Source organism: Trachurus japonicus, chromosome 19 (assembly GCF_045865225.1).
Source record: "Trachurus japonicus isolate A0001 chromosome 19, Traja_1.0".
NCBI lineage: Eukaryota > Metazoa > Chordata > Actinopteri > Carangiformes > Carangidae > Trachurus > Trachurus japonicus.
This window is the reverse complement of record NC_140925.1, coordinates 13,454,058-13,479,351: the sequence shown is the minus strand read 5'-3', so window position 1 is coordinate 13,479,351 and position 25,294 is coordinate 13,454,058. Positions and strand designations below refer to the sequence as shown.

General features: G+C 42.9%; 3 protein-coding genes and 1 non-coding gene across 4 annotated transcripts; 1 reads left to right on the top strand and 3 right to left on the bottom strand.

Annotated features, from left to right (window-relative positions):
• Positions 1-522: 522 nt before the first annotated feature.
• Positions 523-595, top strand: trnar-ccu (transfer RNA arginine (anticodon CCU)). The gene has a single exon. It is a non-coding gene; the product is annotated as a tRNA-Arg (tRNA).
• A 760-nt stretch (positions 596-1,355) lies between these two features.
• On the bottom strand, positions 1,356-7,385 carry LOC146967593 (uncharacterized). Its single transcript, XM_085760793.1, has 7 exons — positions 7,188-7,385; positions 6,139-6,341; positions 5,247-5,348; positions 4,985-5,080; positions 4,745-4,855; positions 4,326-4,449; positions 1,356-3,812 (listed from the first exon to the last, which is right to left on the bottom strand). The coding sequence occupies exons 1-7, from the start codon at positions 7,213-7,215 to the stop codon at positions 1,762-1,764; spliced, it is 2,715 nt and encodes a 904-aa protein (XP_085616919.1). The 5' UTR covers positions 7,216-7,385; the 3' UTR covers positions 1,356-1,761.
• A 991-nt stretch (positions 7,386-8,376) lies between these two features.
• Positions 8,377-14,202, bottom strand: LOC146967592 (uncharacterized). Its single transcript, XM_085760794.1, has 7 exons — positions 14,060-14,202; positions 13,171-13,373; positions 12,978-13,079; positions 12,787-12,882; positions 12,532-12,642; positions 12,320-12,446; positions 8,377-10,497 (listed from the first exon to the last, which is right to left on the bottom strand). Exons 1-7 carry the CDS (start codon positions 14,082-14,084, stop codon positions 8,591-8,593), a joined length of 2,571 nt encoding a protein of 856 aa, XP_085616920.1. The 5' UTR covers positions 14,085-14,202; the 3' UTR covers positions 8,377-8,590.
• Positions 14,203-14,995: 793 nt separating this feature from the next.
• Positions 14,996-23,260, bottom strand: kdelr2b (KDEL endoplasmic reticulum protein retention receptor 2b). The gene is made up of 5 exons (XM_085760653.1): positions 23,037-23,260; positions 20,693-20,793; positions 20,270-20,428; positions 17,791-18,043; positions 14,996-16,117 (listed from the first exon to the last, which is right to left on the bottom strand). Exons 1-5 carry the CDS (start codon positions 23,125-23,127, stop codon positions 16,083-16,085), a joined length of 639 nt encoding a protein of 212 aa, XP_085616779.1. The 5' UTR covers positions 23,128-23,260; the 3' UTR covers positions 14,996-16,082.
• Between the last annotated feature and the right edge of the window lie 2,034 nt (positions 23,261-25,294).

Genomic DNA, 25,294 nt, shown 5'->3' with positions numbered 1-25,294 from the left:
CTTGGAGAGAGATGTCACCAGTCAGGATCAATGGGAGTTTTTTAGTGGACTTCGTTGACGTATTTGAGCACATATTCAACAGTGAAATAGTTCATTTTAATGTATCATTACGTTAATTCTACAAACTGGGAGACGACATTTAAAATCCTCAAGAGAAAAGTAACGTACTGATCTAGGACACATTTTAATCAGAAAACGGCGACTTCAGCAGCCAAATCGGCGATTAATAATAAATAACTGTTTTTCGTCAAGGCTAACAAACTTAATAACATCAAGCAAAACAATCGGTAACTTAAGTGTACCAGCGGTAAGTTACTATTACTGACTTAACTTAGTTGAACTGGTCACCAATATTAATGTTAACAGCACCCATAGAGCTGGAGGTTTTAAATGACCTTCGCTTAGCGTACCACATAACGTTATCACAACAGTTATCTTAACACATCTGACTACCTGAAGTACAGTTTAGAATACGAAGGGGGAAATTACTTAAACATAACTGTCGAAGAACAGTGTTACGCAGCCCCAGTGGCCTAATGGATAAGGCACTGGCCTCCTAAGCCAGGGATTGTGGGTTCGAGTCCCATCTGGGGTGGTACTGTTTTGAAGACAGAAACAAATAGATATTGCTTGTAAGAATTTTAGCGCTCATCTATCGACTGCAGTCATCAATTCATTAGAATCATATTAGTGCTGTGACTTTATGAGTTGAGTAGTGGTCAACAGAATTGCTGGCAGTAAAATTATATGATTTAGTTAGAGACTCTTTCTGGGATGCTATGACAATTTAAGGACAAACCAAAATTTATTTACAAATATTCGAATTACATGAAAAGGTGTGCTTCAAAAACACCAACCATGTTCAATTAATATTATACTGTTTTAATGTAAAAGACACCCTGAAAAGCTTGTTTTTGCATATTATATAGATAAAATACATTCATTTTTGCCATTGAATAGCCCTAAAACATTTCCATTTTCTTAGAAAACCGGATTTCCAAGTACAAGTTATTAGTACCATTTTAATAAATGCTGTATATTTTGTTATAGGAGGAAAAGAATGTTAGTAATAACATTATTGATGACTCCTGAAACTAAAGCAGCTGAATGATGCTCAAACACGTATTTTTCTATTAATTATATTATTCTATTGTCTGTGCTCTTCCTATAGTCACATCAAACTGTCTGGAGTCACAAAGCCATCCGTTTGCTTGTCACAAAGTGGCTGTTTCATGGCTTGGTACAAATTAAATGAATGTTCAACACCTCCATTACCATTAGCCCACAATCCTGTCTACAACAAAAGCGTTTACACAGTTGAAAATCACTCGCATGATCAAGTAAATCAAGACACCTGCCGTCAAATGTTCAATTTATTAAAGAAGAAATCAATCCCCCAAGGAATTAAGGTTCATATCATTTATACATACAAACTTTATGTAGAACTACAGCAAATATTTCTGTAAAAAATACAAAGTTACATTTTTATAATGCACTATACAATAACATGGCTCCTAACAATCCAGGCAGCTCTGATAACAATGTGGCTGGCGGGTTGAGGAAACTGTCTCTCAACTGAAAAACCTGGTTTAGATTCCCCATCAGTCAGCATCCACACAGCTGAAGTGTCCTTGAGCAAGAGGCCAAACCTCAACAGTTCCTCAAGTTCTGATTTTCAGCCGATGCTGACCGCTGACCTCATTCAATGAGGGAACATTAGACAGAACATCCGTACGGGAATTTGCATCATGTTAACATCATTTAAGTATGAACGAGCCTCCTGTGTCTTTTTAGACCGTGCAAGCTTGAGAAGCCTTTGCTACACACTGCACAAACATATGGTCTCTCTCCTGTGTGGGTTCGCATATGTAAGGTAAGAAAGCAGGACTGGACAAAACCTTTTTCGCAAATGTTGCACTTGAACGGCCTTTCTCCGGTGTGGTACCTCCTGTGTATCTTCAACTCTGCCGCGGACCTGAAGGACTTATCGCAGTCGTCGCACTTGAAGGGCCGCTCTCCCGTGTGGATCAGGGTGTGCCTCACCAACGCGTCCTTGCCGAAGAATCCCTTCCCGCAGTGCTCGCACGGAAAACGCAGCCCTTTGTGATGGAAGTTGTCGTGTTTCAGAAGGCATCTCCTAGAGGTGAAAGTCTTGCCGCACTGGGCGCAGGTGAAGATCGGCAAGGGTTTCTCGGTTATGGGTTCGCCCGAGTGATGCACGCGCTCCACGTGCCTCGTCAGCGTCACGCCGTGCCTGAACTTCTTGCCGCACTCCCAGCAGAGGAACGGATACGCTTTAGTATGTTTTTTCTGGTGTTCCACGAGATCCGAGTACGATCTGAATCTTTTGCTGCAGTGCGGACACTGGAACGGTTGGTACCCGGTGTGTTTCCACTCGTGTCTGATGAAACGCTTCAAACTGGCAAAAGTTGTCTGACAGTGGGTGCAGGTGAAGGGCTCGGTGGGATTGTGCACGTCGATGTAATGCTTGTGGAGGGCCTTGAATACGGGGAAGTTCTCCTCGCACTGGTTGCACTGAAACGGCGTGTGGGATTCTTTGTGCATGGCCAGTGCCTCAGAGTCTCGTACTAGTTTCATACACACCTCGCAGTAGAGCGGGTTGTGAGTCTGTTTGTGGGAATCCAACGTCGACTTGTATTTGAAGGCTTTGTCGCACTCGTCGCACCTGAAACAGTGTTTAACGTCGTCGGGCTTCTCGGGGTCCACCTGCTGCTCGTTGTAGCAGATGTTTCTTAGATGGAACCTGAAGGTTTGTTTGCATTTGAACTCAACGCTGCAGTGAGGACAGTAGAACGGACCTTCGAGCACTGATTTGCTTCCGTCTGGGCTTCTGTCTTCCATGTCTTTGGAAGAATTCCCCTCTCCTGAGGGGTCGTAGTCGGGGTCGTCCAACCCCTGCTCTTCGTTGGTTGCCCCACAAGGAATGCCGCTGGATGTTTCGCCCTCCTCTGCTGCAGTCTCTTGATCTTTTGTTTTCCCATCAGCCTTTGCCTGTCCTGTACTTGTACACCTGTGTTGTTGCAAGTAGCGCAAGCTCTTATAAAACCTTTTACACACCGCACAGGAAAAAGGGAGCTCCTCAGAGTGTCTGTTCATGTGTCTCTCTAAGAACTTCGCTCTGCTCACCACCTTCCCGCAAACTTTGCACGTTCTCTCGTCCAAGTCGTTGCTTTTGCTCGAAGCTGCGGCTCTGCCAAACTTTTTAGGGCTGCTTTTAGTGGCGTTGCTGCCTTGTGTCTTCCCGGACTTTCGCCACTGTGACAGGTACCGATTCATCTTGAGTCCGCGGTTCTTCCGTACCGGTCTTTCCCACAAAACATCAAACTCTGGGTCTTTTCTGCTCCTCGTTTTGCCCTGCACTTCGAAGTCTTCGTCCACGGGGCGTTTCTTCTTCCTGCCGCGCCTGTTCGGTTTCTTCTCCACCACGCCATCCAGCACGGTGACCTGGCCATCCTCGCCAATGATCAGTGTGCCGGACTGTTCATCGTGGTGGTCATCGGCCATTTCATTCTCGCTGGCACCTTCGACGGGATCCGTGACCACAACCGAGTCCATCTCCGATTTCACTTCGCTGCCGATGCCGAACCACCCCGTCTGCACACACCCTTCGGAGGTGTCGGTTCCCTCCACGTACACCTCCTTGTTTTCAGACTCCACCTCCATCTCTGTGCACACTGTGTAGATGAGTCCACTCTCTGTGTCTGTTTCTGTCTGATCGTTGACAATCACAACTCTTTCCACAGGAGGAAGACACAGAGCCGACAGGATGCCACTCTCAACAACACACGATTCTGAAAAGAAACAAGAGAAGAACCGTTAAACTGATGAATGAAACCAAAAGAAAAAAGACACCCACACCCAAGAGGATAACTGTACAAAAATCTATAGTAAGCCTCCACTCTGGCGCCCAATAACACGCTCGTAAGAACCTGTCTTAGTGGTTTTAGAGCCCCAGTTCACATAAAGGAGGAAGCAGCAGGTGTTTCCTCTGCATAAATCATTTCAGGTTTTGAATGGGATGCCCTGAAAATCCAGATGCATCTTGATGCATCGCTGTCCCATCCACTTCAGTAAGACAGCCTTTTAAAACAATATATTTATACTTGGACTGACAGTTATCGTTCTTGGTGTAGATGGGTTTAAGTTTTAATTATGACATATACAAATGGTGAAACTGAGAATGAAACACTTGCACACGCTGAATGGCTGCAAAATTGCCTGAGGTATGTAAATGAATCATTTTTGGTTCTGGTTCTCAACAGCTGTTATATTCTGTGATCAAGTTGTTGTAATTCTGAGCTCACCAATGTCCTCCAGCTGACTGAGGTCTTTCTGAGTGTCCAGCAGAGTCTTGAGCTCTTGAGGTTGAGTAAAAGTCTCAATGCATTCAGTCAGGACAGATGAGGCGTTGCTGAGCAAAGCTGCAATCTGACAAAGACAAGATGAAAACTAGGGTGAGGCAACCGCACTGTACATTCCCACTGTTGGACATAAGGACATATTTTATTTTACATTAGAGGCAATTCATTTTTTCTTATGCATATGAAGCAAAACCAAACACCTGATATTTTAAAATGAAAAAACAAAAACCATGAAAGCCTGTGTTACAACTCAAAACAGATGGAAAGTCAGAAAAGCACCTGAAATTGGAATCGAGTACGCTTGGAGGAACTGTTCCTGGGTCAGATTTTCATACAAGGTTCAGAAAAACATAGACGCGTACCTGCTGGAGAGTTTGTGTAGGAAGAAGCTTTTCAAGTCTTGACAGAAACAGCCACATCAGAGTCTGGATGGCTTTGTCATATGTGGGACCAAAGTCCTCTGGGAAAACATCCTGGAGAACAAAGAATTCCATAAATCTCACAAAATAAAATAATGAATTATTCATCAAAGCAACGCTGACAATCACATCTGATAAGTTCATAAAAAATATTTGACTGTGTGCAAAAGAGAAAAAAAATACCTGGAAAAAGTTTCTTCTCTCTTGAGGGTCTCTCAGCAGATTTTGAACAAGGCGCATAAAATGTGTGTCAGATACTTCTTGTTCTGAGTGGTCAGGCTGCAACTAAAGATGGAAAAAAAGGCACATGAAAATCTAGCCGGTATCTGAAGATACCCCACTGAAAGGAGAAACGAGGATCAAACAACAATGATGGAAAGGTAAAAACCAAACCAGGAAAAAGGCTCCAAAGGTTGGATTTTGGTGAGTGCGGGTTCAGACTCACCTCTACATTCCACAGAGATCTCAGGTTCTGCATTCGGTCGAGATGAGGCTGGATGATTTCGAGGTCAGCAGTGTCTTCAGAGCGACATAACTCCAGGATCAGCTACGATCAGATGACAGCAGCAATAATGAACGAGTGATCCTTAGGACAACTGATTATCTGCCAGCATCCAGTCACACAGTCTAAAATAATCTCCTGCTTTGTAGCAGCGGTCAGACAATAATCAACCTGCTATGCTAAAAGTCTGCAACAGCTGTTTGTCCGTGTTTCATTCTGCCCCCAGGAACCAAGTCTTTACATTTTAAGACAATCAAAGACATTTTTGGAGGATGCAGAGCTTAAAGCAGAAGTAAGCGATCCGGTTGTTTTGGCTAATGCTGCGTTCCAGGCAGGCTTTTGAAACCGTAAATTACAGCTTCAAGTCACAACTTACGACTTTGTAGCGTTCCAGGTAACCCACTCGTGTTTTTCCGACCTGTTTTACCTGTGAAAGTGCACTATAACTGCCACTCATAACTTCCGACCCGTGAACTCGTACCAGATCGAACTGGTACGACTTCACAGGTCGGAAAAACACGAGTTACGAGTTTCCTTGAACGCACCATAACAGTCCTCGTCCCTACGTCACCACATTCACGGCGTTCCTTGGCTGCACACACAGCCCTGCATGCCGTTCTCTCTCCTCATTGGATAAAAACTGTAGGATACGATAAATGTTTTCTCCTCGGCTCAGAGCAGAGCAGAGTGACTGACAGACCCGTGTTTCGGTCCAAACACTCTATGTAAGTGATTGCTGTCAGAAGATATAACTATTTAAGACTTATATTAACACAAATATATCACTTACTTCTGCTTTAAACAAAATTAAGAAGAACCTCAACTTTTTTCTTACCCGTGCTCTTAGTCCCAAAATGAGCTCAGCACGTTGCCTCGTGGACAGGAGTTGAGGAACAATGTCTGTGACCATAAACACAAACTCTTCAAGCAGACCATAGTCTGACACAATTTTCTGCTCCACTGTCTGCCAGATTGCTGCAGACACCAGTCGAATGGGTGGGACCAGGAGGCGCAGAGTGGAAAGGGCAAGAGAGGGACCTGGAAACGGGAATATAAAATATAAATATGGGTCTGTTTGAAATGATGACATTTGGAGTCTACTGAATGCATATGTCAGATAGACTCTCATAAAACATGGGCGAATAAAAGCCAAACGCAGCACATTTAGATACCATGACATGGTCACTTTGGTGATTTGATCCTTTCATATGCGGTTTCTGTTAGCTCAGTGACTCAGATCTAATAACACCAGAGGCACAAACACGGGGCAAAGTAAACTGCACATGTAATGCTCATATTTCTTACGTTCACAGAGTAATTAACTGTTAATTGTTTGGCTGCTGGAACCACACAAGATTTGAGTTAACAAATCTAATATCTAAGATTACAGCCGAGAACTGTGCATGATCAAATGTATCTACAGTCAGTTTCATCATCGCTAAATGGATCTAATCTTAAATATTACTATGTAAACACAGTAAAATATACATGTAAACAAGTTCTCACGAAGGCATGGTCACACTGATGTTTTGGAGGCTGTCACAAATGTCCCGAAAGCATCACAAACACTTGAACTGCTGCTGCCCCGCACTGAGCTGCATAAAGCTAGCGTTAGCCAAGATGGCAGAGCCGACACATAGCATTAGCATGAATTCACAAACTCCTACTTAGTGAAGAGAGACAGAACCCGTGTGTCCGGTTATAACTATCGGTTGAACAAAAGGATTTCTGGAGAAGCCCAATTTCGAGTTAAACACAACAGGGAGACGATTACCGGTAGACCTTTGTCTGCCGTTAAAAAGTTAGCAACGCTATTCCCGCGCGCGGGCTGTGCTGCGGCCTAACCAAACAAATCGCTCCGCGGCTGTGACTGTCCACTCTCACCTGCTAAATCGGTGACACCTTCGTCCATCCTGAACGTCGCTGCTGTCACATCACACTCAGGGGGGGAATTAATGTCCTTCCGCCTGACCGAGGTCAACACAGACTAAAATAATTTTGCCACAGGCTCGCGTCAAGTTGCGACTGAAGCTACACGGCCGATCTTTGTGCGTCAACGGTGCATCGGGTTCCGTCCGGAATAACAATCCGACGACACAGCAGTGAGGTTTCAATAGTTCCGCCTGTCTGTTCGTTTTTTCCGTTTCCCCCCCTGGTTTCCATCCCTCTGTCACATGATGTAGACATGCTGTATTTAAATAAAGTAGTGCTATTTCACCTTATCTTATATCACCACGTACTTTTTTGCTTTTTTTTTTTTTTTTTTTAATATGATTACACCTTGACCATTCCATAACAAAATAAGCATACAAATCTAGGTTGATTCCTCCCCAAGTCCTCTCTCCAGATCTTGATAAATTTCACTTGTTACACATTTTAAAAAAAAACATGCACCATGTTAACCAGTTAGTTACAAAGAGTGCATAGCAAATAAAACATGAAAACATCACACAGTCATGTGTTTGACGTAGGGCTCAAATCTCAACATTGCTAATCCTCAATCTAACAAGCATTTGACATGAACATGAAATGAAAAAAAGACATGCATTTTATGTCTTCAAAAATAACTATTATCAAACAAAATGTGCATACATTAAGGTCCATGCACTATTTCATGAGAAACTGATAACGTCAAAAACATCCTGGATGTGAATCAAAGTTCTTTATAATGAATTTGGTGCAAATAAGTTCATTACTTTTTAACATGAACCCATAAGCTCCTTGGAAAAGGCTATTTTTAAGGTAATTTTAAATTGACTGAATTTTGTCCAAAAAAAAAAAAAAGGAGGTGAATGGGTACTACACATTACATAAAGCAATACAGCTAAGCAATTAAACCTTAAAGTGCATTAACATAGTATTAAGGTTCCTATTGGCTTTTTTTTCATTGTTATGTTGCAGTTATATACCAAAATATTTTTTTTTCCATGCGAAAAGTAAGAGCATAACTAATGAGAACAGATTTTTTTTCAATTGTGCAAATTTATTGAAAAGGAAAAACTGAAATATCACATTGACATAAGTATTTAGACACTTGGCTATGACATTTGAAACTTAGTTCAGATGAATCCGTTTTTCCATTTGCACTATGGGTAACGTAGGCACTGTGTATTATAATACAGACAACAACTCTGGTTCTGCTGTATTGATTTCATCCACCATAGTTAAAGGAGTAATAAGTTCTCTTCTGCACTGGTCCAGCATGGTTAGGTCAGCCAAAACCTCCATAGGTTCAAATGTCATTTTCTTTGTACGCCACTATTTAAGTGATCATGTCTGTCTCTATGTTATTGTTTAACAACTTTATGTACAAGGTTTTTGTGTCTCTTCATGCTGTAGTGCTTGAGGAAAGCCTTTCCACAGATGTGACAAACAAATGGTTTTTTACCTGAGTGTATTTTAGCATGAACGTTCAATATACACTTTTTTATAAAACCCTTCCCACAGACGTCACATTTAAACGGCCTCTCGGTGGTGTGGTGTTGAAGAACGTGCCTCTTCATCTCAGAAATTGACCTGAAGTGCCTCTCGCACTCAGGCGCAGTGCATTTGTACGGCCTCTCCCCCGTATGGATGAGCTTATGTCTGGCGAGCGTCGACGACGACACCATCTTCCCGCAGTAGGGGCACGGATGACGGAACAGTTCGTGCAAGTGTTTGGTCCTCTGGTGTTTCTTCAGGGCTCCTTTCGCTTTGAAGGATTTCTCGCACTCGGAGCAGGAGTGCCTTTTCTCGTTCCTGAACTCGCCGTGGACGAGGTTCAGGTGCCGCAGCAGGTTGGACTTCTGGGCGAAGGTCTTGCCGCACTCCGAGCACAGGTACGGTTTCTCCCTGGTGTGCACCCGCTCGTGGTAAATGAGATCCGCGTCGCACCGGAACCTGCAGCTGCACGTGGCGCACTGGAACGGCAGGTGACCCGTGTGCGACCACTCGTGGAGGATCAGGAAGCGGAGCCTGGGGAAGGTCTTGGGGCAGTAGTTGCATTTGAACGGTCTGCTCATTTTATGGATGTTCTCACAGTGTCTGAGGAAGGGCAAGAAGAGAGCGAAGGTCTCCTCGCACCGGGTGCACTGAAACGGGGTGTGCGAGACCTTGTGTCGCGCCAAAGTCGCCGCGTCCCGCAGCACCTTCGTGCACACGGCGCAGTACAGGTCGTGGTGGGTCACCTTGTGTCTGTCCAGCGAGACTTTGTACCTGAACGCCTCCTGGCAGTCGTCGCATTTGTAAAGATTCTTCGCCTCGTCCGGCTTCTCCGGGTCCACGCTCTGCTTGACGTACTCGAAGCACGTCCTGCGCATGTGCAACTTGAAGGACGAGAAGAGCTTGAACCTGCTGTCGCATCGGGGGCAGGCGTAGCCGCCGGTGGGGAAGTGGGTTTTCATGTGATGCTTCAGGCTCGTGCTCACGTGCCCTTTGCAGACCAAGCAGTAATTGTTTTCGGCTTTGTTCGGCCTGGTGCGCGGAGCCGACGGCTCTTCGGAACACATGAACGGAAGGTCCTCGCTCGAGCAGTTGGACAGCGAGTCCCATTCAGCCGAACTGCTGACGGGACTCGCCCAGGAAGAGGTGTCGCCTGAATAGTGAGACCAGGAATCAGCCGCACTGGGACTGCTTCTAGTCGACCTGCGGCAGGAGTCTCCGTCCGAGTAGTAAGACCAGGAGTCGTCTTCGCTGCACATGCTGAGAGGAGCCACTTCGGAGGAGTTCTTTCTGAAGCTGCTTGGACCCTCATTGTCGCGGACCTCCGTGGAAGCCCCGAGGAGGGGTTTTGTTTTCCTGGAGGCGGCGACGGCCTCTTCGCGACCTCCTCCCTTCTCCATGAGCAGAAACTGTTTCATCCTCAGGCCTCTGTTTGGTCTCACAGGTCGAGACCGCAGAGACGGTGGCTCGTCCAGTTTTTCTAGCTGAACGCTGCAATGTTTCAAATGGTGAGATTCATCCAACACGGCAGGTGTACTGTCTGTGGGAACACAATTACTTCTGTTCTTCTTCGTCGCACATGTCTGATGCTCTCTGCGCGTGTCAGGTCGTGTCTGCACTGTATGAGGCGGCGTTGACGGTTCCGTCTCCAACTCTGATGTACACGACAGCTCCTGATCCGTGTTTTCTTCTGCTTGTGTTTTAAATGTCCCACTTGTTTTGACAGAGGGGAGATTGAGAGCTGACATGATGCAGGAACCATCCAAGGCATCATCTGAAGGGAGAAAAAACATGCTGTGACATAAGGCAAACTATTAATTAAAGCAGAAGTAAGTGATATATTTGTGTTAATATAAGTCTTAAATAGTTATATCTTCCGACAGCAATCACTTACATAGAGTGTTTGGTCTGAAACACGGGTCTGTCAGTCACTCTGCTCTGCTCTGAGCCGAGGAGAAAACATTTATCGTATCCTACAGTTTTTATCCAATGAGGAGAGAGAACGGCATGCAGGGCTGTGTGTGCAGCCAAGGAACGCCGTGAATGTGGCGACGTAGGGACGAGGACTGTTATGGTGCGTTCAAGGAAACTCGTATTTTTCTGACCGTGAAGTGGTACCAGTTCGATCTGGTACGAGTTCACCGGTCGGAAGTTACGAGTGGCCGTTATAGTGACTTTCACCGGTAAAACAGGTCGGAGAAACACGAGTGGGTTGCCTGGAACGCTACAAAGTCGTAAGTTGTGACTTGAAGCTGTAATTTACGATTTCAAAAGCCTGCCTGGAACGCAGCATTAGCGAAAACGACCGGACCACTTACTTCTGCTTTAACACTGGTATCAACTAGTGCGTTCTTTAAAGGGATAGTTCAACATTTAGGCAAATTGTCCCATTGCTATAATCCATATAGTCTTAAAGTCAGACGGAGTTGTTTTTGAGGCAAATGCAGAGACTGCTTGCCGAAAAATTGCCCCCGACGGGAACGCGCATCAGCGGTTTTGCATGAATTTACCTCTAAAACAACTCTGTATTTGATGAGTTTGATGAAGGAGCCTCCGTAGCGTAGTTCTGAGCAGCTCACGGTTCTGCTCCGCCGTTCTAAAAATAGCTTGCACCGACAATTAAAGGTAACGAACCTACTCCTAAAACTATAGGGCTTATGGCAATGGGCCAATTTGCCAAAATGTTGAACTATCCCTTTAAAGGCTGAAGGCGAAAGTAAACATCAGTCAGAGAAAAAAATCATTAGTCTGCCATTGATATATTATCACCGAGCAGCAACCTCCGTAGTCAACACTGAAGTGCCAAAACTGCAGTTCCTCTATTGGCCACTAGGGTGACTCTCCAACAGTGAGTCAGTCTCCATGGACTCCCATGTTAAAAAAACACCTTTACAGCAGAAATGAACATGTTAGAGCCTGGTGAAGAAACAGTTTTGGTCCCTACAGCTAATTTCAGCTAATTATATAACTTGCCTGTTTAAATTTCATTAAGGCTTAAAGTTATATAAAGTTGAGGGCATGAGTTCGTTGAGTGACAGGTGGGTGAGCGTGTATTTGCCACAAACCAACATGCACCAAAGCCTCAACTTCCCTCAACTTCATTTTCATTTCATTAGCTGGGAGTTAGATGGCTAAAAGCGTTTATCTTTATTCACAATCTACAATTATCACCCAATAAAGTTGTGTTGGGGAATGAGTTAACCTCTTCACACATCTATCAGACATGGAGAAACATTAGCTTTTATTTGAAGTCATCTGGGTCCATTTGATACATATTCATCCTTTAAAATGGAGAAAATCTCTCAAATATTGCAAAAGTTGTGACAGAAATTTTTGATAACTTTTTCACATTTTACTGGTTAATTATGACAGATATAAAATATCAGTTGTGACCTGAATGGAGTCATCTTGCAGTTCTGTCCTCCTCACACGTTGTATAGTTTAACCAGTCCCTACTGTGAACCTTTTTCACAGTAGCTGTTTGTTATTCCATCTCTAACAGACCAATGATACTTCCTAGAAGCAAAGCAAAGCTCTCCAACAGCTTAAGAGCTAAACGCAATAAACTCATGAATAAAGACTAATATAAAACTTACCGTTCAGAACCAGCTGGCTGAGGTCTTTTTGATACTGCAGTGTGGTTCTGAGCTCCTCACACTGAGACATGGACTCCATACACTCCTCCAGAACACAGGACACGCCGTCGCCCAACACAGAGGCAACCTGGGGAAGACAAACAAGAAAGATGAGTGCTTCTATAAAACACGAGTATTTAAAGTGAGATCAGAATGCTGTTTGTGTAACGGACCTGCTGGAAAGTCTGGAGACTGAGACACTTTTCAAGTCTGGACAGGAGCAGCCACATTAAGGAGTGAAGTTCTTCATCAAACGTGGGACCAAACTCTTCAGGGAAAACTTTCTGAAAGGTGGCAACGGCAAGTCCATTAGGTTTATGTTTTTACCAAACATAAAGAAAGAATATATGATGCCATAACATAATACCTAATGTGACTTCTGACACTTTCTACATCTTTGATGCATTTGCCCCAACAACAACACTGACCTGAAAGAAGTCTTCCCTGTTTTCAGGATTCATCACCATGTTTTTAACAAGATCCACAAAGTTTGAGTTGGGTACCTCCATCTCTGTAGCACCTGTCTGCAGGGCACCACATGGACATTAGAAGGATTTGCAACAGTATTGTATTAATATCAATCTCATATCCAGTGAGGTGCTTTAGTTTGATTCCTCACCTCCTTCAGCCAGTCCTGGATAAGGGTTTGCATTCTGTCCAGATGTGGCTGAACAACCTCAGAGTCAGCAGGAGCTTCACGCTGACACAGGTCCAGGATCAGCTGAAAATACAAATCATTACTAAGCATTAATAAACCTCAAAAGCAGCATCACAGTAGGTGTTATTATAAGACAAGTATTAACGATTCTCACCCGTGCTCTGAGGCCCAGGGTGAGTTGGGCCCTCTGGCTGGTGGTGAGCAGTTCTGGGACAACGTCTGTAACCATGGAAACAAACTCCTCAAGCATCCCATAATCAGCCACAACTTTCTGCTGGATGGTCTGCCAGACTGCCGCGGAGACCAGCTTCACCGGCGAGACCAGGAGGCGCAAAGCAGAGAGAGGGAGGGATGGACCTGCAAACATTTCTACAATCAACTTCCATCTGTTCTACAGATGCAAACAGCTTCAGTTGAAGTTAATGAGCTGATTAGAGTGTGACACATCATTAGGTTACAATAGAGAACTTTTTCACTATGTTCAGATTACTGAATTTTGGATTTCCATTAAATATAAGCCATGATAATTATAGTTAAAAGAAATAAAGACGTGAAATATTCCTCTGTGTAATGAATCAATATGAGTTTCTCTATTTGAATTGAACTACTGAGATAAATGAACTTTTCCATGATACTCATTTATGCACCAGTAGTCCAGTACACTGATACTCCATTCCATTTCATGCAGCCCTGCAAATAATAAAGAAACTGCAATAGATGCCACTGCCATGCTAAGACTCCTCAAGATTCAACATGTCAAAAAAACCGATATAGACAAATATAATGGATGGTTTCGGTTAGTCTCTGGTTATGTTACACAGAATATTTACATTTATTAATGCTGTAATGAAGGCAAAGTCAGCCAATCCTGTTGGAAGCTAGAAACCCTCGTTCTTCAGCAGAAGCTGTGCGTATCTGTGTTTACACAACAACGTACAGTAGTAGTTAAAGTTGAGGTTAGCTAGGCTACGTCAAGTGTCTGACTGGTAACTTAGCTCAGCTCAGCTAAGTTAGCAGCTTTAACACAACTACTTCACACTCACTGGTTCCTTCAGAAATGTCCTCCATGTTTATCTGAGGTCTGCAGAAGAAACTCCCGCCTCTTTCTCCTTTACTGGCCAAAAAGTCTGGTCATTGATGCTCATAGATACGTGATATCTATGATTGATGCTAAAGCATGTTTGGGCTGAGAGTAATTGCTCGTCCGACAGTGTTTATCTTCCGGGTTGCCTGACCTGCTCGACCTGAACGTTCCGGTTCCCACTCGTATTCAATAACTCTACAATAAATAATAGATTTTTATTTTATTTTTTAATCTGTGTCTCATATTATTATTATGATCAGCATGAGTGACCATTTCAATTTCAATTTAAAAAAATTAATTTTTTCTTTTACCTTTTCAGAGTTATGAGTTTATGTTAAAAAGAACAGTAATTTATTGTGTGGATTTGCAGCACATGTGATATCATGTCAGTGAAGATGGGTTTTTAAATAAATAAATAAAAATGGCTTGCATTTTGTTTATTTTTCGCAGTTTTTGGCTGCTAACTCTGCTATTATCATTGCCAGTTCAAGTAAGTTGCTGTTGTCAGATCAAGCCTACATTTGTACCACAGTGTAATATCAAATATTTTCTTCAAGAAAAACTTGAATTGTACAAAGTGAGTTGAGACAGCATGGTGTGGTGCTGAAGATTATAAATCTGAAAATGAAAAACGCAGGGTCTACTCAAAGAACTCTTTGACCTCATTGTAACCACAGCAGACAAGTATTTCCCATAAAGACTTTATTCGTGGTGGCAGGATCATGCAAAAGCTTTGGTAAAACATTAATAAAGATACGTGGAATGATTTGCATGACAACTAAAATGGAAGCGGATGCGTCTTGAAAGCGGTGGAGGATTTACTGTAACAAGTGTCCTCAGGTTTGTTCTTCAGCTCCACATTCATTCCTAAGGTTAAAATTATGCACAACAGGTGGATTCTTCAATGGACTCTGTTTATTGAAAACCAGGAAGATAAAAAATAAATACATCTGCACCTAAAAGAAAAGAAAAAAAAACAACTTCTGTAGTGAAACAGAAACGTGTACAGCTTGTTACGGCTGAAATAAATGAGCTGGGCCATGAAGTGTAATTACAGGTGACAAAACATATTTGTTGGGTAATGAATGGAGCATACAAATGAAGAAAGCCATTTACAGTGATGAGTGTTTATTGGCATCCTGTCAACCCTTTGCTTTCATGTGTTTTTTTCCTATTTTTGCTCAATATAGTGAGTCAAATACCACAGAAACAATGCATACTGCTCAATTCCGAAGGCATCTGAACAAAAATATAACTCAAGAGTTACAACGGTTGATGTCCTTTTTTTTCTTTTTTTTTTCTATTATTCTAAAGAGATTGTTAAATGATGGCGTCTATCTTTGATTTATCTTCTACCGGGGGTGTGGGAATCTGAAACAAAGTCTTTATACATGGGAATGCATACTGGTCAAAAACAGATGAGCAAAACAAGAATGAGTTGCTCACCAAAGTTATGAGGCTTCAACAAATTCCTCCCCAAATGAATTCAGGAAAAAAAACAATGCACATTTATTTCCTTTGCAAATACTATTACAAACGCTCAAGTCAATAATATCCCACCACAAGAAGTCCGCTTCAGTATGGTACAATGCCAAATCACAGGCAATTTATATCTTCAGGTCTTATTCACCAATGTGTCGAATCTTCAGAGTACACATTTTATGTAGAAAACTTTTCTCGCTTTTTTCTTCCTTTATACAGAGTAATAAAAAACAGTTAAGGCAAGATGCGTCAAACAGAAATCCGAAGGCCTTGGACCAGCCTCTGCAGGTGTTCCAGATCCGCTGATCGCGGGTCAGACGAAGGTGCAGTCAGCGGCTCCCACTCGCTCTCTGTCTCAGGCATCTTACACTGGCGGGAGGGGAAGAGGAGGAAGTGGTGATGGTGGGAGAGTGGGGCAGGGGTGTCAGCGGTGTCCACTAACACTCTGCCTCCCCTCCGGTCCCCCGCTCGCGGTCTGCCAAGATGCTCCTCTTTGGCACTTAGGCTGGCAGACTCAGCTTCTTTCCTTTCAGCACTGAAACGAGACGTTAACAGGTTGGTGTTGAACGCAGCAGATCTCATGACAGATGCACAACATTCACAATAAGAGAAACAAAAACAGACAGTCAACAAACAAAAACAAAAACAGTGTTTCCCATACACTCACTTATTCACCAACACTGATTCACTCTGCTCCTCCATATCCTCCTCTCCCACTCTCTCACAAACACATTAAATGGATATTTCAACATTTTGGCAAATTGGCCCATTGCCATAATCCCTATAGTTTTAGGAGTAGGTTTGTTTTCACCACGCTATGAGATAATAATGGAACGTTACCAGACAGAGTTGTTTTCAAGGTAAATGCAAAGCCGGTGTCGTGCCGAAAAGAGACTGCTTGCCGAAAAACTGCCCCCGACAGGAACACGCATCAGCGGTTTTGCATGAATTTTTTTAAATTTTGTATTGTGATCTAGGACCCCAGTAGGGATGGGTACCTTTCGCATTTGAATCGATACGGTATCAATACTCGGTACCTGGGAAGGAACCGATATCGGTACCAATCGGTACCTGTTTTCGGTACTTTTTGTGTGTGTGGTAATTTTAAAAAATCAAAAATCAAAATGTCTAAAATTGTAATATTTACCTCTTAACAACATCACAACTCCTCAGCCTTTAAGAGTATTTTATGTTTTAGGGATGGGCAATGATTTTCATATAATGGAATAGTCATTAAATGAAAAAAAAAAAAGTTTATGAGACTATAATCTTGTCTGAAAAAATGTCCGTTTTTACTGTGGGGAAAATGAGAAACATGGAGAGACTCCTACAGCCATCAGAAAGCTCTGTGTGAAACTTTGTCAAATAAAAAAAACAACTGAAACTGCAGAGCAAACTCTGCAACATGTGGACTTCACGTTTTGACGAGAGGAGAGCGGGAGACTTCATCCTCGTTTAGATGTGCTCTCATTACGTGACGAGGACTTGAATGGCGCCGCTGCGGGACTCGGGACCGGACCGCTTCGGTCCGGATTGTCACAACAGTCCGGTCTTCACGTTAAATGACGGACGGCTGTTTTTCAGGTAGTGATTTAAAATGACAGGCTGGCGCTACCGCTTCTCCGCGTCTCATTTCAGAGAGAGAGGGAGAGAGAGAGGGGGGGGGGCAGGCGTGAGTGTGCGGTGCTCATGCAGACTGCACTGCTGACGCACGGCGAAGGTGCGTTCAGGTACCGAAATGTGGTAGGATTGACTTTATGTGAATCGATACTCTGTACTTTGGTGGGAATTCGGTCGGTACCAAAAAAGTACCAAATTTCGGTACCCATCCCTAGACCCCAGGAAGAATAGTCGCTGCTGAGGCAGTGACTAATGGGGATCTATAATAATAAACTAATAATATTTCTGTTGTTGTGATTTATTTTTACTCCTTTCTCCCCTCTGCCGTCTCCCTCCTGAACTCAAGAAGAAAAGGGCAACTATTGTTTTCACTAACTGTCCAATTGGACACACTTTTGCACATTTCTTACACTCTCTGAGTTTCTGTAATAAGCCAAACACAAATACTCGATCCAGCGAAGGAATCCTCAAACTCCTTAAACTGATTCAAGGACAAAGTAGCAGCACAAATCCACACAAACAGGTTGTGAGTGTGTGATGGACCTTGGAGGAACACTCAGAAGATAAGGAAACTGCAGCGGCACTCACCTTTTGTTACATACAAATAGAAGAAGTCGCAGTAGAGGATGGTCTGTACCACTCCAGCGACAATGGCGATCATGTCGAAGAATCCCTCGAAGTAGAACCTCCATATCCAGTTGATGAGGTAGAGGGCTCTGTAGAGTCCCAAGAAGAACAGGTAGTGGGTGGTGATGGTCTCCGCCTCGCCCGTCTTGCTGATCATGAAGAGCTGGGGCAGGATGGCCACCGACTCCAGGTAGATGGAGAAGGTCCACAGGATCTGGGACAGAGAGGAAAACATGACGGAGCGTTTGAGAGATGAGCTCACGTCTCCATCTGACTTTGTCATGTGTAAGTAGCAGACATGAAAAACAAATACTGAATCCCTTTCTTGCATTCTTGAAGAACTGTAAAGTTGAAACTCTGGTAACTTCAAGGTGACATGTCCCTAATTGTCGTTACACAGTTTTGTGTTTTGTTTTGAGTTCTATCTTTCCTAACTATTTATTTCCTTTGGGGTGGGGGGAGTGGATTCTTTTAGAGTTTGACTGTTATATGCTTTGTTAAATGTATTAAAATGTATTTTTTGTAAACTGTTAAAACTCAATAAATACATACAAGCTGTCCACTCATTAATAAGCTCTGCAAAGGACGTCCTGTTTCCACCTGTGTGTTTGTCAGCAGGATTATGTACTGAACTGATCTGAACCAAACTTGGAGGTCAGACTCTATTATATTGTGGAGGTGCATCTGCATAAAGCAGCTTTTCTCTTTTAATACTTTTGTTTTTTTTTTCTACATGAGGTTATGGGTGTTACTGTCAACATCACAATATTTTTTTCACATACATCATGGTATAATGTCATACTATTCAAAGTGCAAACACAACACAGCGTTCAGTACATTTCCCCAACTCAAGTCTGCAGCAGATTTCTTTCACGACTGGTCCAGTGTTGGAGGATCAACTTGCAACCGTTTTAGGGTTATAGCTTTCCTGCCAAAAGTATCTTCAATAAGTATTTATCCTTGTGTAAGACTGTTTCAGGTATTTCACCAAGATATAAAGTAACAAAAGAGTAATCTCACTCTACCCTCATTATTTTGTTTATCTCGGTAACCACCTCCCTTCAGTATGACTGGATTGACAGACCCAACAGGCATGGACATGATTAGCCATAGAGGTTCCAGCTTTTCTCTTTATAAAGATATTTGGGGAAATTCTGCATTTATTTGGCTAGAGCAGTGAGAGATAGACAGGAACGCAGGGAGAGAGAGAGACGAGGGGACATGCAGCAGGGGTCTGTGAGCCAGACTTGGACCTATGGACACTGGAGTTAGGACTGGGTCCATATGGGCCACTCCAGATCATAATCTGGATCTGGCAGAAGGATGTTTTTTTTTGTCTTGGCAGGTGTATAGACTCTCCTGAGCGCTGATCCAATAACTTTGACCTTTTATAACCTGGAACTGTTGTGTTCTGCATTTGAATCATGTCACACCCCACAGCTGTTCTCAGCATCCACTCTGAATAATTACTTAGAAACAAATAGAGGTGGTTTATTTGTACTCTTGTTCTTTGCTGGAGGGCTTCAATGCTAGTTCTATAATACAACACCTGTCTGACTCTGTAATAACCTGCACTCTGGACTCTGACCATCCTGCACCATTTTTTTGCACCATTCACACTTCTCTAGTTCTTTTCATTCCACTATTTAGCCTGTATCCACACAATTTACAGTTGTTATTTATTTATTATTCATGTCCAACAGTTTTCATTTTGTGTACAAACTGCACACCTTGCTGCTGTACAACCCCATACACCTCCCATCTGTGCAATACTTTCTTATGCCTTACAACTACCAACACTGTGTAAATCATTTTATTCTATTCGTGTAAATAACTGCATATATTCCTGAAAACATTTTGGTACATAACTATACGTTTGTCTTACATCGTGTTTTATATCTCTATATTTGCATATTCTTCTACTTTTTACTTTGTATGTTACAAATGATACTGTAACAACCAAATTTCCCATGTGTGGGATTAATAAACAGTCTCATATCCTAGGTTGCAGACTTCCTCTGATATGCACCGTCAGCTGAGAGAATTCACATAAACAGGTTTGAGTCCAATTGGTTGAAAGGATTCCATACGAGGTGTAGGAACATCTCATGTATGCATACGTAAGCAAAACAAAGCCACACCTCATTACACAAATGCATTGCATAGTTTGGTTATGTATGACTACTACTAGTACTACTACTACTTTCAAAACTATAGTGTTTATGTGCTGACTGTTTACAGTGAAAAAGGAAGGTGTAAAAAAGGAAACTGTGTGACTGGAGTCTCTTCTTATAATGATAACTCAGTGTGTGCATCTCTGTTGAGTAAAAGAGGAACAGGATGTGTGTGTGTGTGTGTGTGTGTGTGTGTGTGTGTGTGTGTGTGTGTGTGTGTGTGTGTGTGTGTGTGTGTGTGTGTGTGTTTGTGTTTAGTTTCTTACCTCCAGGGGAGAGAAGTCATGGTTGACCAAGAAGGCCAGGCCGCCGACAGGGACGACCAGGAACTCCACTCTGAATGTATCGTGGTTCCCATCGTAAGTTGCCTTAAACTTGACGTAGATCAGGTACACGGTGGCGTACGCACATCCAATGTAGATGATCTGAAAGTGAAGAACCAGCACAGAAATAATCAACCCACCAGGGTCTAGCAATATGTAAAGGTCTGACATGAACCACACGTTCAAACGTTAACCAACGGCACACATCGCATCAATCTGCTGCTGCATCTTGCTGCTTCATCCTTTAGCAAACATGGGTGTGTTGGCTGGGTGCATGAGTTAAACCTTCACACTGAGTGTTGAGTGTTTGAAAAACAAAAAAAACATCAGGATATGAAAAGGAGCGGCAAAGTGTGTGTAGTTTACCTTCATGGTGGTGTTGTAGAGAGAGATGAAGGATGTGAGCAGATCCAGGTAACGGGTGGTGAACACCAAGGCAAACAGGACCTGACTCTTCCCAGAAATACCTGTGAGGAGACAGCAGAGGGCACTCAAACATGTACACACGCCACAGTTAAGATGATGTCTAATTACTGAAGTGTTTAAAAGGTGGTTGCTCACAGAGTTCATTGTTATCGTCCATCTACTCTGCTTTGATGCTGCTCTGACTCTAACTTCCTGTGAATTGCAATCGTCACATCTGTACTATGAGCAGAGTGGAACACCACAGACCTCACCCACTTATCCACCACTCCCTTACATACACCTGCTGGCTTTATCTCTGTGCAAGAGGATCAAAGTGTTTCATTCAAGTCATTCGCCGTCGCTCACTCCCTGCAGCCAGCGTGTGCACAGAAAACATCCAGAGTCGGCACGAACACGGGAAAAGCAGGAGAGTCAAAAACTTTAAATGTAAGCTGAATGAGATGATGACTTTACTGTCCGCAAAGGAGGGGAATCTGTCTAGCGCAGACAGCTACGTCCTGTCAATTACAATACAATACATGTACAGCATTGTAAGGCTGCAACTGACGATTATTTTCATTATCAATTAATCTGTTGATTATTTAAGCGATTAATCGATTAGTTGTTTGGTCAATAAAATGTTAAAAAATATCAATCAGAGCTTCCCAAACCACAAGATGATGTCCTCAAATCTCTTGTATGTCCACCAACCACAGAGATACTCAGTTTATTGTCATAAAGGAACAAAGAAACCAGAAATATTCCCATTTAAGAAGGTGAAATAAGAGAATTTGGACTTTTTTTCTTTAAAAACTATGCAAACCGATTATTTGATTATCAAAATACAAATAGTTGACGATGAATTTATTAATCGGTTATTGTGCGCTTAATCGATTAACTGTTGCAGCTCTACAGCATTGCACTTACATTCACGCTGTAGACTGCCAACTAAGTCATAATATTGCACCATCCCTGTTTTACAGTTTAAAAACATACTTACTCAAGATAAATAAAATAGACAGTGAAAAAGGTAAGAACCATAACAGTCTGCATTACCAATTCTATTTAAAGTGGTAAGAGGTAAGAGAAGACAAGAAGGTGACAGCTTGACTTATGTTAATAGTAAACATTTATAAAATAAAGTAATAAGATCAATAGGGAAGTTAAAAAAAAGCTCCAGCTACACTGTGCAGTCTTTGCTGCTTAGTCTGTTTCAGTTGCACTTGAGTTATTTTCAGGGTCATGCATTGTTGCACAGTGACACTACAACCCACTAATAAGCAGCTGGTGGTGTGTGGTTGACTCTGCTTCACTCTTACCTGCTCTGTTTATCTGGTGAGTTGGCAGGTTTCCCACACTCACACCCACTGTGTGACACTATAGCAGGCTGATCGGTAATCACCACCATTTGTAGGCAAATACAGATGATCAATGCTGTGGTATTCAATGTATTGACTTGGACTCTCTAACAGTTTAAAACAGCACCGGTTGCACCAAAACTGACCTGTGTACAGAGATAACCTGATAGAAGTCAGGTGTCTCGCTGTGTTGCAGCGATAGGAGCCTGGCCTTTGACCACTGACACAACAGGAAGGAGTAGCAAAGCTCAGTATGAAAACACAGCAGAAGTTCCATAAGGCTAAAAGCCAAGAGTCCCTGCAGCATTATCATCGTTGCAAATGCATAAGCAGGAGCAGGAGCATGTACTCATTCCCTGTCAGTGCGTCTCCTGCTGCCACGTCAGACGGGTCACCGCAGGCTAACGCACCGTGTAGGAAGCACCGAGGGGGGGGGGAGAGGCGAACGGGGAACTTTCCGGGGTCAACAAAATGAAAACAAGGGCCCCCCAGCTTTGCTTTGCTTTGCTGCAGTGAACTAACCACCGCGTTAGCCCTCAGTCTGGCCCCTACGTCGGCACCTGACGTCGGTGCGGGGCCCATAACGGCGCTGTCTGACAGGGCTAACTAGTAGGAAGACAGCTGCTGCTTAGCGAAGACTTCACCGCTGCTACTTTTTGGCGTTTATGTAGCTTTTCACGTCGCATGTCGCTCGTAAACCGTCAACGCAACGGTGACAACGTCAGAAATGACTTTCTTCTCTTCACCTGATAACGTTACCGGGGCACTCCGGTGCTGCTAGCCTGGGAGCTAACGTTAGCAGAGGGATAGCTAATGAGCTGAGGCAAGTGAAGCTACACAACACGGAGCGTTTACCGGTGGTTCAATTGGACATTCACTTGACAGCACACATTACCTGCAAGATTGAGGTCATGCACACTGTATAGAAAGGTAACATGAACACTCACCGGCACAAGACCTGGTTTTCCATATTTTTAGCAGCAGGATGATGATGGCTGCTAGGTGGGAGAGATCGCCGGTTAGCCTGAAAATGTTCATGTTTGTTGCGGCTCCAGCAGAAGCAAACCGATGTCCAGGACTCTAAAAAAGAGCTCAGTTCGTCTCCGGTAGAGATTTATTAAACGGCCCGACAGTGCCGAGTGACACCGTGACACTAGAATAGACCGATTCTGGCTTCAGAAGATGGGAAAATGGCGAGTAAAGCGCGACGTGGCTCGGGGATGTGGCCAAGACAGCGGCGTCCAATGAGCGACGGGGAACGCTGGAGCGCTCAGCCAATCAGAAGAGAGAGATGGTTACTTTGTATAAATTATGATACGCAGATGCTACCTTCACGCTCCGTGGAGAGGATACGAAAACACAGTTTCGTATTCGACTCCCAGTCGCTATTTACAGTATAAGGAAATTGACGTGTAAATTCATCCCAGCTACGTGGAGTAAATACCGGACGTCGCATGCAGGTAGCAAAATAAGTCCGGCCCATATTGGATACACACCCTACATCCTCACCCACCCAAAAGAAAGAAAAATAATGACACCTATGATATTTACAAAAAAGAAAAAGAAAAAAGGGATACTGCATCTATCACACATCGTGTCAGGTCCAAATAAAACACACTGTAGTAGGCACAAAAAGTAAAGATTAAAAAAAAATAGTGAACAGATGTTCACTAGATGTTAGTGAACAGATAAACAAGATAAATCCAATTATGTCTCAGGCAAATGTTGATCATTTTGATGGTTTATTGAAGAAAACATTCTCATAAAAATGGCTTCAAATATAGATGGATAAAATAAAGAACCAGCACACTAATTGCTGTATTGTGGTTTTGACACAGGCCAAACTGAAGGCTTTGGAAGATGTAAGGCAAATGACAATGGCAGAAGCAGTGAGATAGATTGACCAGGGCACAGGTTAAACATATATTTATTTTTTTATGCTCTTGAAAGCATTCCAAGTTTTATCTTAAATGTTTAACACATATTCAAAACATTCATTGTACCATAAAAGGTACAATAAACCAAGGATTAAGTTTATTAACTGATGAATCAGTACATCATTGTGTTCTGTTCCTGGTTGGGCGGAGCTTTGCTTCACATGATAATGTCTCTTGAAGTCAGGGAAAGTTTCTCTTCCTGTGAATAAAACTGAAGATGACCAACTACGATTTACACTCCTTCAGTGACATAAACAAATGAGAGCTGAGAAATACAGAAAACAACACATGGTTTTTATTCTAGAGCCCACATCATACTCTTTCAATACAAATGTTGCATTGATTGTGGCACATTTTGAATGGTTCGACGTGCAGTAACTTTCTAGCTGCACAACACTGATGCAAAGCCAGACAGTGTAACTTTTGAGAGGCAAAACAACCTCAGTCAAATTCAGCAGCAACCAACACACCTTTGTTAATTCAATGCACTGAGCAGATTAACTGCGACAGTACCTCATGGTAGCTAATGCTAATGTTAGCAAACTTTAGCTTTCATAGAGTCCATTTGGTGACTTTATGGCTTTTTTTTCTATTTATGTAAGAACTAACTAAACATGCCATTGTTTTCTCACAAGTTGCCTTATTATTGCATGATAATATATACGTAAAAAAAACAAACACTTGTGCTGCTTCTGCTTGCCAGTGGCCAAAATTAATTAACGCAGTTTCGAACATTATCGTGTATGGTGACAACTGTGGCTACAGTAACTGCTGTTTAAGTTACACAAGCTTGCTTTAAAAAAAGGCCTCATATTTCTTTTGTCGTCACTAATATTCAGTAAAAATTAACCGTTTAAAACACAAGGAGGTCAATTCAAATCAGATACATTAAAGGGATAGTTCAACATTTTGGCAAATTGGCCCATTGCCATAATCGCTATAATCATAACAGTAGGTTCGTTACCTTTATTTGTCGGTGTGAGCTATTTTTAGAACGGAGGAGCGGAGCGGCGAGCTGCTCAGAGCTACGCTACAGAGGCTAAGGAATTTCTTGGTTTCCCTCATCAAACTCATCAAATACACAACCCAACAACTCCAAAACGCTTTTGTGGACAAGTTGTGACCTGCACATTCACCACGCTATGAGATAATAATGGAACGTTACGAAACAGAGCCGTTTTCGAGGTAAATACAGGGTAAATACAGAGTCTGCTTGCTGAAAAAGTGTCCCTGAACGCAACGCGCATCAGCGGTTTTGCATGAATTTA